The following is a 14838-nucleotide window of genomic DNA, read 5'->3' as shown; positions in this document are numbered from 1 at the left end:
ATCATAGATAGAGAGGATCTCAACAACATAACAATGAAAATGAACATCCGAATTGACAATGAGGTTTAGAGTATGCAAGGAATCAGAGTAACAAACCACATTTCCAAAACTTTGCCCTCTAGCTAACTTTAAACCATTAAGAATTGCAGCTAGCTCGACATGAGTATTATTGGAATCGCCAATATAAACTACTAAAACCGTTAATCCATAGACCTCCCCCCTGAGCGAAACAGCCCACCAAAACCAGCTCTTCTGACATCACTTAGACAACTACCGTCCACATTTAGAACAATACAGTCAATACGGAAGGGGTGACAAATAACAGATCGAGGGAGTTCCATTCATAGCCTGAAAGCAACGATTCAACAATGAGACAAGCTTTGTAATTTAATAAACCACCATGAATGGATTCGCCTCTAGCCTCGGGGTATCATGAAGAGGCTCGTTCCCAACACACATGGCATTACGAGCTTTCCAGTTCCACCAAAGTCGAACTAAGAAGAGAGACACAATAGGACCAATACCATTTGATTTAATCCAAGCCACAACATCAACCACAGAGTAGAAATTAATATCAGTAAAACTTAGGCTATGCCACAACTTAGAGGCATAAGAACAACCCTTCAGACAATGTAACATAGTTTTCTCGTGCTGCGAACAACGACTACACTGGTTATTAGGAGCCATTCATCTATGGTGGAGCATGGAAATTGTGGGGAAAGATTGATAACAAATACCCCAAATGACCCGATAGTAAATAATTTGATTTTTTTTTTAATAAAAATCATAACAAAAACTTAATTATGTTATATATGTGTACCAATAATAAAAATCTATTTTTTTTACTGAAATAATTTTGCTACATGTATTAGATTAAGAGTTTAATTTGTATGTACATTCGCCGTAAAGTTTTTCACACATGCATCCAATGATGTGTTGCTACGTCATTTAATGAATGTGACACATCATGTGTTTTTCAACACCATACATGACCATACATGATGTGTTGATATATTATTTGACGCATGTGTAAAATATTTTTACACTGACGATGTATATAAATTAAATTCTTAGATTACTCTTGATTAGTCTCAATTACATATCAAACGATTTTTGATTTTTATAAAATTTAACATAGATGATCTATATGTTATAAACTTTAAATCAAACGGTGGATTTTATAAAATTTGTATTCATTAAAGCGTTATTGAGCGGTGTAACATTACTCAAATGTTACACCGGTGTAATTTGATCCCTCCCCTAAATTATATATGGGTGTGTGTGGTAACACAAATAAGCTAGCTTATAGCTTATTATATGAGTTTATAAGCTTGTTTCAAAAAATTAGAGGTGTTTGGTATCAAGCTTTTTATACTAGCTTACAGCTTTTTTTCAGATGCTATTTCAAAAAATTAGAGGTGTTTGGTATTATAGCTTTTTACACTTTATTCCATTTTTACCCTTTAATTTAATAACTACCCACTCTAAAAAAAACTACCCACTATCAATTATGTAATTTTATATTTAATAACCACTTTAAAAGCTAATTTTACCAAACACTTTAATTTCAATAAGCTAGCTTTTCAGCTATCAACTATAAGCTAGCTTTTCAGCTATCAGCTAACTTATCAGCTATCAGCTAGCTTATAGCTTATTTTTATCAAACAGACCCTATGTGTACAATAATAAAAATCTATTTTTTAATAGAAATAATTTTGCTATATCTATACCATATATAAATAAAGAGGATACAAAAAAAATTGGTGTGTATTTTTCATAATATCAATAATATACTTAATTTTTTTTATAACAACAAAAGTCTTTTATTAACAAACTTAATATAACATAAGACATATTTTTTTTTACATAAATTTACATAATAACACGTACAACTTTTTGGCGTGTACTTTTCATAATACCAATAAAAACTCACCAACAAGCATCTTTTATCAACAAACTAACCGATATAGATATACATGCATTATCATTATTGGAACTTTTGAATCAGAGTCGAGAAGACCTTATGAAAATTGCAGACGTAATTGCAGAGGTTTGAGATCAACAATAACAACGCCGCCATACTCCACCATCTTCAATTTCTCTTCTTCCGTTTATTTTCCACCGCGACAGGTACCTCCTTCTTTTCTCTTCTCACTCAATCGTTCTAAATTTTCATTCAATTTTCCAAAACTAGTTTCAACAATTTTACCTCACAACTCGCAAAGTAATATTTAGGGTTCAACAATAAAAAATCAATCAAATTCTTCTAAATGCGATAATTATGCTGCATCTTTTTACTTCATAGAAAATGGCGAGCGGTAGTAGTAGTAGAAAATCTCGACGGCGAAGAAGATCCGACGACTCTGCTTCAGAGTCGGATTCCGACCACCGCCGGAAAACTAGTCGGCGGTCACGGCGGGATTCAGATGATTCGAGTGACGACGATGATAGAAGTGGAAGAAAGAAAAAGTCTTCCAGAACAATCACAGATGAGGAAATTTCACAGTACATGGCTAAAAAAGCTCAGAGAAAGGTTTCAACTTGATTCTTCATCACTTTTTCATTATTTGGTTTCATATTTTGAATTTTATGTTCAATTCTTCTTTGTTTGTTTTGTTCAGGCTACAAAAGTTGCAAAAAAATTGAAGACTAATACGGTGTCGGGTTATTCCAATGACTCTAATCCATTTGGTGATTCTAATCTCAATGAAAAGTATGCTATTTTTTCTCATTGTTGCTTTTATTGTTTGATAATTGAGTTAAACTTATGCTAGATAATTTATTATAAGTATATTTAAATATTGCAGATAAGTACTGGTCACCCATATGGAGATATATATGATTTATAAACCTACAAAAATGTTATTTTTAGGTTTGTTTGGCGCAAGAAGATTGAGCGGGATGTTACTCAAGGTGCATCTATTGATTCCTTTTCAATTAAAGCTGAGAAGAAAAGACAAGTAGAAAGGATGGTATGCATTTCATCCCTAGAAATTTACTTTTGTGTGTGTAATTGGTATATGGTCAGTGTTCTGAATTTAAGAGTTTTGAATTGAATCAGCTATTTTTTGTTGTTTCTTTTTCCACTTTAAGCTTTAGCTTACTTAATAGGTGATATTTCATATAAGCATGACATGAGTAGATAGAACGAATCACACTAGGCACTGTGAACGAAAGAATAACACTAGACAATAACACTAGGCCCACAGACCCTCTAGTAATGGTACCGCTGCAAAATACTTGTCTCTTAAACCTCAGCAACATGTCCCTTACAACTTCAAACAATTGAGAAGCTTTTTTCATAACTAACTAACTAACAGGTTGTATTTTCATTTGCTTTTTTCCATTTCTGTAGTACTTGGCATGCACTTGATTCTTACTACCCAGGTTCCTATTATTGTTGCCTCTTGTTTGACTGGTGTACACAGTAAACTATTTCCGTGACTAATTTAATCTTTTCAACTTCTGAAAATTTTGTTTTTACTGAGAAATGCCATTTTCTTCAATAACCATCTTCATCATTTTAAACTGGATTAAATCTGACATGCATAAAACAGTGTTATATTATTCTGAATCAGTAAATTTGTTTTTACCTGGAGCACTTATTCCGAATTATTTATTAGTATTTGTACCGGGCGAGATACCAGGGACCAATTCGCCTAAGCCCAATAGCCAATCCGATGGGCTGATCGCCCAAGAAAGGGTCAAACCCACTTGAACGAGTCCAGGATCTTACTTGCCACACGACCACACGCCCCGAACCTTAAGGAAGTGAGGATTGACAGTATAGCACGATTGAATACACGTTCCCCTCTAGGCGGAACCGCCATGTAAGAACGTGGGACAGAAATATCTCATCCCCTGCGGTTATGCCAAGGCCTATATATAGTACCCCTCTCATTTTCCAAAGACTTACGTTCCAAATACTTACTTGCAAAACAGCTTAAGCCTAGAATACCATGTAGCTAAATACATACTCCCTCAATCCTTAGCAGGAACAGTATTCATTGGGGATGGTTGGCTTAGGGATCTGGTTTTTTTGAGATGTGTTAAACCATAACTGGGAATAGGTTATAATAGTTGATTAGTTCAGCTATTCAGTAGTCTTATTTAGCTAAGTTTGTGCTTGATGTAAGGCTTTGCATGTTTCTTTGTTTTTCACAATTTGATTGCTCCTGTGATTTGTTACTAATTGTCAAAACAACTAAATGTTCTTGCTGCTTACTGTTGCTATCTATATTCACAATTACAATACAGGCAGAAATTGAAAAGGTGAAAAAGAGGAGAGAGGAAAGGGCCCTTGAGAAAGCACAGCATGAAGAAGAAATGGTAAGTCAGCTCTCATTATGTGTTGTTAGTTAATAGGTATTATGGGGGAATTTAGTTATGTTAACTATTATTAGTCTAAGCTTCTTTATCTCTACTAGTGATTCTATACCCAACCTGACATATTAGTTTAAACGGGAGTCTTAAATTCAATGTAGTCAAACATGTGATCTTAAGTAGGCTCGGTAGGCCGATGTAGGATCGTAACACGACTCGTAGATCCTGCCAAAGTGAAAAATTGTAATTTCATATATATATATATACATACACACTAAAACATAAAAAATACTATAATATATGAACAAAATAACCTATAAATCACAACATAGAAATTATAATATATGAACAAAATAACCTATGAATTGTACCACTACCGGAAGCCATTATTGTGTTGTGAAAGAAAGAGATGGGGAAAACAGAGAAAACAAAGGAAAGAGAGGAGAGAAGGAAACAGAGAACGAATGAATGAAACAGAAAACGAAGAGGAAACGCGTCGCCGGAATCAGTGGCAGACGTCATTGCCGGAAAAGGAGTGAGAGGCGATTAGGGTTTCCATTTTCATTGATGTTGTTTCTGGAAAAAAAAGAGAGGTGTGTTCCATTCTTTTTAAACAGATGGTTATTTAATGAAACCCAACCCGGTTTCAAAAGCCCGGAAAACGGGTTGAGCAAAAATACTCAGCACGTTACGATCTTCTTCAAAAATAGGTGATCTTGACCACAAAATTGATTCGGTCGTGCTGCTTAACATCGAAGCACGTTTTCATGGCTGGGGATCGTGAAATCGTATGATCTTACGACGTGATTTGACTATATTGCTTAGATCGGTGTCTAGTATTAGTGTATTACAGTTTTCATTCTTCTTAGTTAAATGTATTCTGTTATTCCTCTATCCGATCCCTAAGTTCAACCGTCATTTTTTAATTAGTTGGAAGAAACTTCTATCTAGCGACTGTAAAAATTTGTGGTTCTATTCTAATATGGCATACAAAATTATGTCAAGGCTACATATCAGTTCTTGTATTTGGGGAAAATTGTAAGGCTACATTTCAGTTCTTTTCTTTAGGCAGTGGTGCCATAATTCAACTTCTCTATGTATTTTGAGACTCAAATATGGTGGCAATATGTTAGAGTCAAGTCAAGGCTTGACATAAGTGTTAGATGAATGGTGTCACAGACTATGTTATCTTATTGGTATCTGACAAATTTTTTTCTTCTAGGCATTATTAGCTAGGGAGCGTGCTCGAGCTGAGTTCCAGGACTGGGAAAAAAAGGAAGAGGAGGTAATGTACTCTCAGTTTGTGTGCATTTGTTTTTGTTTAGTATTATGTTGTCTTTTGTTGACTTAGACTATTTAATCTGCAGTTCCATTTTGATCAAAGCAAAGAAAGGTCAAAGATTAGATTGCGTGAAGGGCGTGCCAGGCCAATCGATGTCCTAACCAAGAACCTCAATGGATCTGATGATTTGGATATAGAAATAAATGAACCATACATGGTCTTCAAGGTTAATATCTAGCTTTTAATTCCTTGTAATTTTATTCTCTTATTCCTGACCATATTTTAATTATGCAACTTCAAATATTAATATTATTGAACAAGTTAAATAATGATTTGGTATGTGGTACAGGGTTTGACTGTTCAAGAAATGAGTGAACTTCGTGATGACATCAAAATGCATCTGGATCTTGACAGGGCAACACCAACCCATGTGGAATATTGGGAGGTATCACCCTGTTTCCATTGTTTGATTTCTGGTTTGAGTCCTGCACAGGTTATGTAGTTAAGAAGTTTTACCATATCTGACACAACACATTCAAGATAATTTCAACATAAATATTTGAGTTGGACTAGAGACCAAAAGAACTAAATGACTTTCATGATCTCCTCCTTTTATTCTTTTATGTAACATCATTTGGCAATTATGGTTGGCACCTTCTTCAAAGCTTAAGACTTATTGTTCGACAACTTCATGTAGGCTCTCCTTGTGGTGTGCGATTGGGAGCTAGCTGAATCTCGAAAAAAGGATGCAATTGATCGAGCTAGGGTGCGTGGAGAAGAACCTCCTGCTGAGTTGCTTGCTGAACAAAGGGGTCTACATTCGAGTGTTGAGCCAGACGTGAAGAACCTTTTACATGGAAAGACACGTACAGAATTGGAAGACTTGCAGGCTCACATTGAGTCAGAGATGCGTACTGGTACAGCAAAGGTGGTTGAGTACTGGGAGGCCATTTTAAAACACCTCCACATATACAAGGCCAAGGTATTCTTCATGGCACTATTTTCCTAATTTTCTCTTATTTTATTAGATGCCTTTAAATGTTTGTTCTAATGCATTATTAATTTGCTTCAAATATAGGCTTGTTTAAAGGAAATCCATGCTAAAATGTTACGTAAGCATTTGCAACGTCTTGAGCAACCATTGGAGGATGAAGATAAACCGGAGAGTTCCCAGGACATGATACCTGAGGAGGCATATATTGAGGATGATGCTAAAGGTATATATACTTATGTTGTGGTTTTGTTGTTCATGATTTTTTCATTGACTCCATCTGTATCTTCATCCTCATTGAAATCTGCTCTCTCTCTCGTGGCAGTCCATTCTGCAGATGAATCATTTTCACCAGAGCCTGTTAGAGAGATTCAAGAAGCTGAAGACGAGGCTGGATCATTTTCACCACAACTGTTGCATGATGATGAAAATGAGGAAGCTATTGATCCTGAAGAGGACAAAGCTATACTGGTAATCTTTTTAAGTACAATTATTAAATTTAATGGCGATCCATGCTTATATTATGGGTATATAAATTATAATTTTTCTATGTTGGTACATATAGGAGCGGAAACGTATGGCTGTAATAGAAGAGCAGCAAAGACGAGTTCAGGAAGCAATGGCATCAAAGCCAGCTCCATCTGAAGATAATTTAGAGATGAAAGCCTTTAAAGCTATGGGAGCTATGGAGGAGGGAGATGCAGTGTTTGGATCTGGAGCTGAAGTGAGCCTCGATTCGCAGGTATTGTTTCTTGACCATTTATATAATTTTCATTCTTTGTGGAATAGAACCATCATTTCACTCTCCATGATTCTTAGAATTTTGAATTTGTTTTTGATAGAAATTGTCATTAGATAGGATAGGATGGAGCTTGTAAAAAAGAAGATAGGATAGAATGATTTGGATTTTTGGAAGATACAAGTTGTGGATGGGTATCTTATAGGAGAGTCTTGTGCCAACTGTTCAAATATCATCTTGTCATATCCTTCAATTTCTTCTTTCCACCATAAAATACACAATTTATTTTCATATTTTAAGAAGTTAAATATTATCTAAATTCTTTTCATCCTTTCCAATGTTAAGCTCTTAACACGATCGGTAATTGTTGGAGCAGGTTTATTGGTGGCATGACAAGTACAGACCAAGGAAGCCAAAGTATTTCAACCGTGTTCACACCGGATATGAGTGGAACAAATATAACCAGACTCACTATGATCATGACAACCCACCTCCAAAGATTGTGCAAGGTTACAAGTTTAATATTTTCTATCCCGATCTTGTAGACAAGATAAAAGCCCCAAACTACACTATTGACAAGGATGGCAGCAATGGGGAAACTTGCATTATAAGATTCCATGCAGGGCCACCATATGAAGATATAGTAAGTCTATTGTTCTTGATCACTAGACAATTTGTGACTTTCAATCAGCTTACTTGTGTAGGGGGTTATAAGGTGGATTAGTTGGTTTTATGTTCAATTTCTACCACTAATATTAGAAACTAATTATTAATATTCGCTGTTAAAAAAAAAATCTTATTTCCCTGTGTCTTCCATGACAGGCTTTCCGCATTGTAAACAAAGAATGGGAATATTCTCACAAGAAAGGTTTTAAGTGCACATTTGAACGTGGAATTCTGCATGTGTACTTCAATTTCAAACGCCACCGTTACCGCCGATAATTTATATCAGACAATGGTTCACTTTCTGTTGAGCTTCTCCTCTGGTTTTGAGGGATGCTGTAAGTTGCTGCCATTTGTTTTTATAGTAAAGAGGTGTTGGCACCAGAGATACAGATGTCCAGGAAATCGATTGTTTGAAATGGTCTCCAAGGATAAATTATGAAGTAGTATAGTGTTTGTAAAAACCCCATGATTGAGATTTGATCCAAATCTTATCATAAACATTTTAATGTAATCACATAGTTTAGTAATGTTTTTTTTAGTGTATTTCCAGAGGATGATGGATGGATAGCAATTACGTGACAGTAGGGTCTAATGGACAGTAATTTCAACAAAATAACATTTGACACAAACTTTTTTTTTTGTTAGGCTATTTTGACACTGACATTGTATGCATTGTCCATTCTTTATTAATATACTAGATGATTAATAAAATATAATGTATAAGTGTTTGAACACTGATATTTTTTACACAACACAATTAATTTTTTTATGGGTACACAACTCATTTATTCATTACATATCATTAACACACAATTACCAAATGTAATAATCTGTTGGCTATTGATTGAATCTAAAGAGTTTTCTTTAGATTATTATCAGTAGAGAAAATGGGATATGCAGTATATTTGACAGTGATTTTTGAGAAACAGTTGTACAATATGTTTGCATGGTGGTGAGTTCTTATTAGTGTAAAACTATTAACTTACATATTCATCCATTAAACTCTTTGTTATAGTATATAAAATTATAAAATCTACACCTATATAAAAATGGAAATTTTAATTTTCTTATATTTTTTTACTTCTAATTCTTTTAAATTTAGGGCAGGGAAGACCTTAAAGCTGTTACAACAGTTACCTGCCTTCAAGAGTACTAGTGGTTGAGTGCGAACCTATAACCTCTAGAATCTATGACCTATCTTCTTACCATTAGATCAAAATCCCTGCAGTTTTTGTTTAAATTCTTCTATTATCTATATTTTTAACATTCTTTTATAGAAAAATGCTAACGGGACACTAGTTAAGGAGCTAAATCAGGTATGAATCTATTGAAACTTGTGTACGTAATATAAATTTTTGTAAGTATAAACAATGCTTTTCTCAATGCAAAAATTACTCCTTTTAGTATTCTTAATTAGTGCCCGAGACACTAGCTAGCATGACCTTTTTTTATATAATCAAATAATTTAAATTTTAATATGCAGTTGGTCCACCTATTATGCAATTGCTAAGGGACAAGGGATGCATTATCGTAGAAAGCACAAGAGGTGAATAACATTCCAATTTCAAACTAAAGAGAATACCAACTCTTTTCAAAGGCAATTTCAATAGTCAAAATAGCACTCATGAGCTCAGCTTAATTAGAATGCGTTTTGAACTCCAAGATGGGCTACATTTGCATTATATGTAATCATCAGTGCTGCCATTACCAACACAATAAGCTTTTGTGAAGCCATAATTAACTCCCTCTCCCACTGTGAAGAAGCAGTGGAAAATTTTATACTTGAAAGAATTATGCAACACATTATAGGAGCTAATGACATAGCTTTTGACTAATCCCACTCTTTTAATGTGAGATATCTTTGTCTTAAAAAAAGTTTGATTTCCAACTATAATCAAGTTTTCCACCATAAAATGAGTTCATATAAATAGTGTGAAAAATGATTTCTTGAGACACACACGTATAGAGTATAGACACCATGTAATGGCTTAGTCACAACCACTAAAACATACTCACTCCGGCTTCATATAATTGACTTTTAGATTCATTGAAAAATTTGTGTATTTAGTGTAAACTAGATACATTAATTTTTTAATGAATATAAAAAGTTAATTTTTGCTTATGAAACAAAAGAGAGTATATGGTTAATAACATACAAATAATTGGTTAATTCATGAATTTGCTATGTGATTATTAACAACTAATTACATTCTTGTTACCCTCTTTCAATACTATATAAAGTAATCAACCATTATTTGCAAGTGGTTAATATTAGTATAGTATCATTTAAATAATTAAGTATTCGTAAACATTAACCATATATATTTTAGGAATTGTGAAGAAAATAAAATTGTCAATAATACTTTATTGTTTTTCTTCAACTCATGATTTATTGGTTTGAAAATAAATTGGCGACTCATATATATGCAAAGGAATAAGTGAATGCGATAGTGATGGATGATTGATAAGTATCATCACATAATCTTTCATGGATTAGACTAATCATAGATGCTTTCCTAGCATAACAAAATGAAATTTCCATTTTAAAAGTTTGAGTGAAAAACTTTCCTAAGTTGCAAAAGGAATACCACTTTAGAGGACAAGACAAACCATTCCAAATATTCCAATATACTTTGCATATACTTTTGAATAATATAGTTCATACTTTCTAAAGAAGATGGCATATGATTCTAATGTTTCTTTGCCATCCAATAAAACCAAGTTCTAGAATCACTTTAGTTCCTTTCTCAGTGGGTTACTCATTATCTTTCAAAGACTCAATTGCACATTGTTACTTATCAACAATACAACTTTAAATATATTTTCACACATAAGTTTGACAACAAATAACGACAACAATTTAAATGGTTAATGTTGTTTAAATACGTGATTAATTGCATTCAGAGAATGACTAGTAAATATAACAATGTGTTGTAACATTAATCATTTATTGAATATAACTAACCACAATTTTGAACACCATAAACTACAACTTTCAAATATGCATGATATGACCAATCGTTAGTTGGTTCAGTGGTGATTGACGCTAAACTTGGTAGGGAGAACTACGGTTCGATCCCCCTCAACTGTAATCGGGAGGAGGCTGAAACCATCTTCTAAATGTAATTAACTATGTATTTGAACAGAACTTTTATGTCAAAATACCAAAGCTCAATAATTAAATATTAGGCTCACTATTACACAATACACTTACTATTATCAAACATCACAATATGTATAATTCACTCTTGGTCTTCAATCCTAATTATGCATAGGAGGCGTTCAACAATATCCCTCATACTAGGCCTTTCAACTTTCTTCTCTCTAAGACAATCATGTGCAAGCTCCCAAAAGAGCTTTATGCTTGTGATCAATTTACTACTTAAGGGTTCCACAGATAGAAGAAGCCTTTGATCAACGACTTGCATGATTGCGCCGTTGCTTGCATATTGACTCACATGAATTACCAAGTTAACATCATCTTGATCACGAGAAAAGTCTATTGCTTTCTGCGAAGTCAAAAGCTCTAGCAGTACAACTCCGTAGCTATAAACATCACTTTTATCGGTTAACTGGTAGTTGCGATAGTATTCAGGATCCAAGTAACCTAGTGTTCCTTGAGCACAGGTAGACACATGACTAAGTCCCGGGTTAGCCAATCTTGAGAGTCCAAAATCCGAAACTTTTGCATCGAATTCATCGTCCAATAGTATATTTGTTGACTTAACATCTCTATGGTAAATAGGGGTATGTGCAGAAGAATGCAAGTAAGCCAATGCTTCAGCTGTTTGAAAAGCAATCTTAAGCCTTTTTTTCCAGTCTAGAAAATTGGGATACCTATCATGAAGATGGTCATAGAGGGTACCATTTGAGATATATTCATAGATCATCAATGGTTGCTCAGATTCTACACAGCAGCCTAAGAGTCTGACTAGGTTCTTGTGATTGACTTGAGAAAGTATTGAAACCTCATTAAGCACTTGTTGAGTGCTTTTGAGGTTACCAACTCTAGCTTTCTTGACAGCTACAATTGTTCCATTTTGTAGTTCACCTTTGTAAACTTCTCCAAAGCCACCACTTCCTAAGATCCTATCTTGAGAAAAACATTTTGTTGCTTTCTTCAACTCTTTCAGTTGAAATGTTTTGTAAGGTTTCTCTCCACCAGTGTTTGATTTCAGTACAATTTCTCTTTCCTTGGCCTTCTTCTCCCTATGTTTGAAGGATTTTGTGATGATGACGAGAACCACGGCCAATGAGAAAAAAGCAATAACAACTATTGAGACAACCAAGCTGGTTTTCCATTTGGATTTTCTCTTGTACCTTATACAGGTTGCTGCAAAAGGGTCCCAATGGAATTCGCTATTGCAAAGACAGCGAAAGAGTGTGTCTCTACTAGAAGGCGAACACTTAGAGTCTCTAGAACAATCACTTTGTGTCCTGCATACAGGTTCAGATGGAAGAGACCATTGAATCTCTAGGCCTTCCTCCCACTGATTAGGAGGTTTGTCTTGGTCCAAATGAAGGATGCTTCTGAATGCCTTGCAACCAGAACTGTGAAGGCGAATCTTGTAAGCCGAAGGCATGCCACCAGCAACAAAAGTGCAACAAGGGTGAAGACCACTTGCACACTCGACTGCTCGATTTTTGTCAACATGACCTGAATTTTCCAAGTAACGATGACAAATACTAGAAGAAGTGCAATTAAGAGGTGAAACCAAGAGGCGAGGGGAACAGTTGAAGAGGAACACTGTGTTGGATGAAGTTATGTTGAAAGGAAGTGATTGATTTAACCAAATACCGTTGCTTACCGGCATGTCTTGTGTGACACATGAACTAGGTAACCAAGGTGATGACTGCAACACCATGCGCTGAATCGAAGACATGATTTTGAGTACAACATAGGAACTACCATTGAGAGTGTCGAAGTAAAGCTTTTGAGAATGAGGATCACAACGAATCCTATAGAATGGATCGCCGCAGTTTTGTTCCGTACTCAAAGGATACGGAACTTTCATATAGCCACAATTTGGACAAGTCTTTTGTGAAGAAGTATAGTGACAAAGGAAAAGGCAAAGAAGAAAGGCATAGCTAAAACGGCTACTGTTTGATTCAACAATCATTTTGCATGGACAATTAGGAGAAGAAAACTATTATGCATTGATATGAATGCGATCAAAGAAATAAAAAGGCTAGGCATAGCTACTGCAATGGAATAAAGTAGGTAAAATACAAGTTAAAGTCGATCCAAGAACCTACCATAAAAATATAAAGATCTATGGGACCAATTGATACTACTAGATGTATGTGGTCATAGAAATTACTTTTGTAAATATACTCTCTTTTATAAGGTGCAAAGAGAAAAGGCTTTGGAATTTGCTCAACTTTGCAAAGTTTTTCTTCCTTTCATTTTACACAAGCAGTACATAAATATAAATATCATAGTGGAGAAATTACTGATTAAAATATATAAAATGCTTGAAGGCTAGTATACCACTGTAATTCTTGCACTTATCAGTAATTGTAGAGCCAATCACAAGGCTCCCTTATGTAATGGTATGACTTCTAACACATGGAACGTGCGCCAAGTACGTTACAGTTACACAGGTACAGTTACACTGTTAATATTTTTGGTTTACAATTGAGCCGAGGATCGAACCCAGGACCTCTAGCATATTACCGAAATCCTCACCACTAGACCAAACCTAGTAGCTTACACTGTTAATATTTGTATGCACAGATTCATTTGCTAATTGAAAACTGGAAACAGCATCTGTATATTGTATGCACAGATTCAAGTGCTAACAGATTTCTACAATAACAAAGTGATTTTAATGCTATCATTCAATTTAAAATAAGGTTATGATAAACAACACTTGCACTTGCTTAAGAAATTGTTATTACACTCCATTTGAGAGTTGACAAATAAAAGTAGTATTTAAATATTCAAACATTCTAAATTAATTAGTTATTATTAGACTAAAGTGATTGATAAGCTTACTTAAGGAGGAATCATTCGGGAGAATCTGTGTTCGATTCTTAGGTAGAACAATTTTTGGTCAAGTTTTACTTGCCTCCGACCTAACTCTGGATTACCAGAGCCTAATTCCTCTAGGAACCGGAAGATTATCACGCAAAGTAAAGGTCCGACAAATTCAGCAGCACATGTTTAATATATGATAGATTAGATATTTTCTAATGAAGCATGATGATAAATATGATTTGACATGATTTAAAGGTTGGAAAAAAAAGACTCCACAATCCACACACACACACACATAAAGATGTAGTTAGTCAAGATTTTGAATGGCATATTTGTAACATAGGACAAGGAAAACCTGGTCCCTGCAACTCCCTGCATAGAATCTAATCCTTTTAGTGTGTGTTTGTTGAAGCTCAAAAGTGTAGGTTTTACCGAAATTGCGGTGACTCGTCGTGTTTCTGACAATCTCACGGTCAATCCAAATATGCACTAATGATAGTTCCAGCTTAGATGGATTGGCATTGCCCTGTATCAAAATAAAATTCTAGTTAGCATAGCAACACACAGTGTAATAATATGGTTAATTCAGAATTCTTAGTAGTTAATCAACTATTCATTCTTAGTAATTTAGGGTTTTGGGGATTGCTAAAGATAAATAAAATAAACAACGCATATTAATTCGTAAATTATACATAAAGAAAAGAATCAAAGGAAGGAAAAATCGAAATGCAGAATGAAAAGTCAATTTTTTTTTTGGACGATTTTTCGATTTGTGAGTGTCATCCTTGCGCAGGGGCCATGCTAATGCTAATATTCTATCTATCGTTCCAATTTTATCGGATTTTCCTGAAGGGATA

The 14838-nt window shown here is 34.6% G+C and overlaps 2 protein-coding genes and 1 pseudogene across 2 annotated transcripts; 1 reads left to right on the top strand and 2 right to left on the bottom strand.

Moving 5' to 3' along the window:
* Positions 1 to 1904: 1904 nt before the first annotated feature.
* On the top strand, positions 1905 to 8630 carry LOC123888809 (cactin-like). Its single transcript, XM_045937994.1, has 14 exons — positions 1905 to 2130; positions 2306 to 2533; positions 2622 to 2713; positions 2873 to 2972; positions 4258 to 4329; positions 5546 to 5608; positions 5691 to 5831; positions 5955 to 6050; positions 6303 to 6587; positions 6684 to 6822; positions 6922 to 7067; positions 7162 to 7338; positions 7712 to 7978; positions 8158 to 8630. Exons 2-14 carry the CDS (start codon positions 2309 to 2311, stop codon positions 8275 to 8277), a joined length of 1923 nt encoding a protein of 640 aa, XP_045793950.1. The 5' UTR covers positions 1905 to 2130; positions 2306 to 2308; the 3' UTR covers positions 8278 to 8630.
* A 2286-nt stretch (positions 8631 to 10916) lies between these two features.
* Positions 10917 to 13483, bottom strand: LOC123893129 (wall-associated receptor kinase-like 20). The gene has a single exon (XM_045943052.1). The coding sequence runs from the start codon at positions 13119 to 13121 to the stop codon at positions 11244 to 11246; it is 1878 nt and encodes a 625-aa protein (XP_045799008.1). The 5' UTR covers positions 13122 to 13483; the 3' UTR covers positions 10917 to 11243.
* Positions 13484 to 14728: 1245 nt separating this feature from the next.
* On the bottom strand, positions 14729 to 14838 carry LOC123893305 (annotated as a pseudogene).

The sequence above is a fragment of the Trifolium pratense genome, linkage group LG6, assembly GCF_020283565.1.
Source record: "Trifolium pratense cultivar HEN17-A07 linkage group LG6, ARS_RC_1.1, whole genome shotgun sequence".
Taxonomy (NCBI): Eukaryota; Viridiplantae; Streptophyta; class Magnoliopsida; order Fabales; family Fabaceae; genus Trifolium; species Trifolium pratense.
Note: the sequence above shows the minus strand (reverse complement) of the source record. Positions and strands in the feature narration are given on the sequence as shown.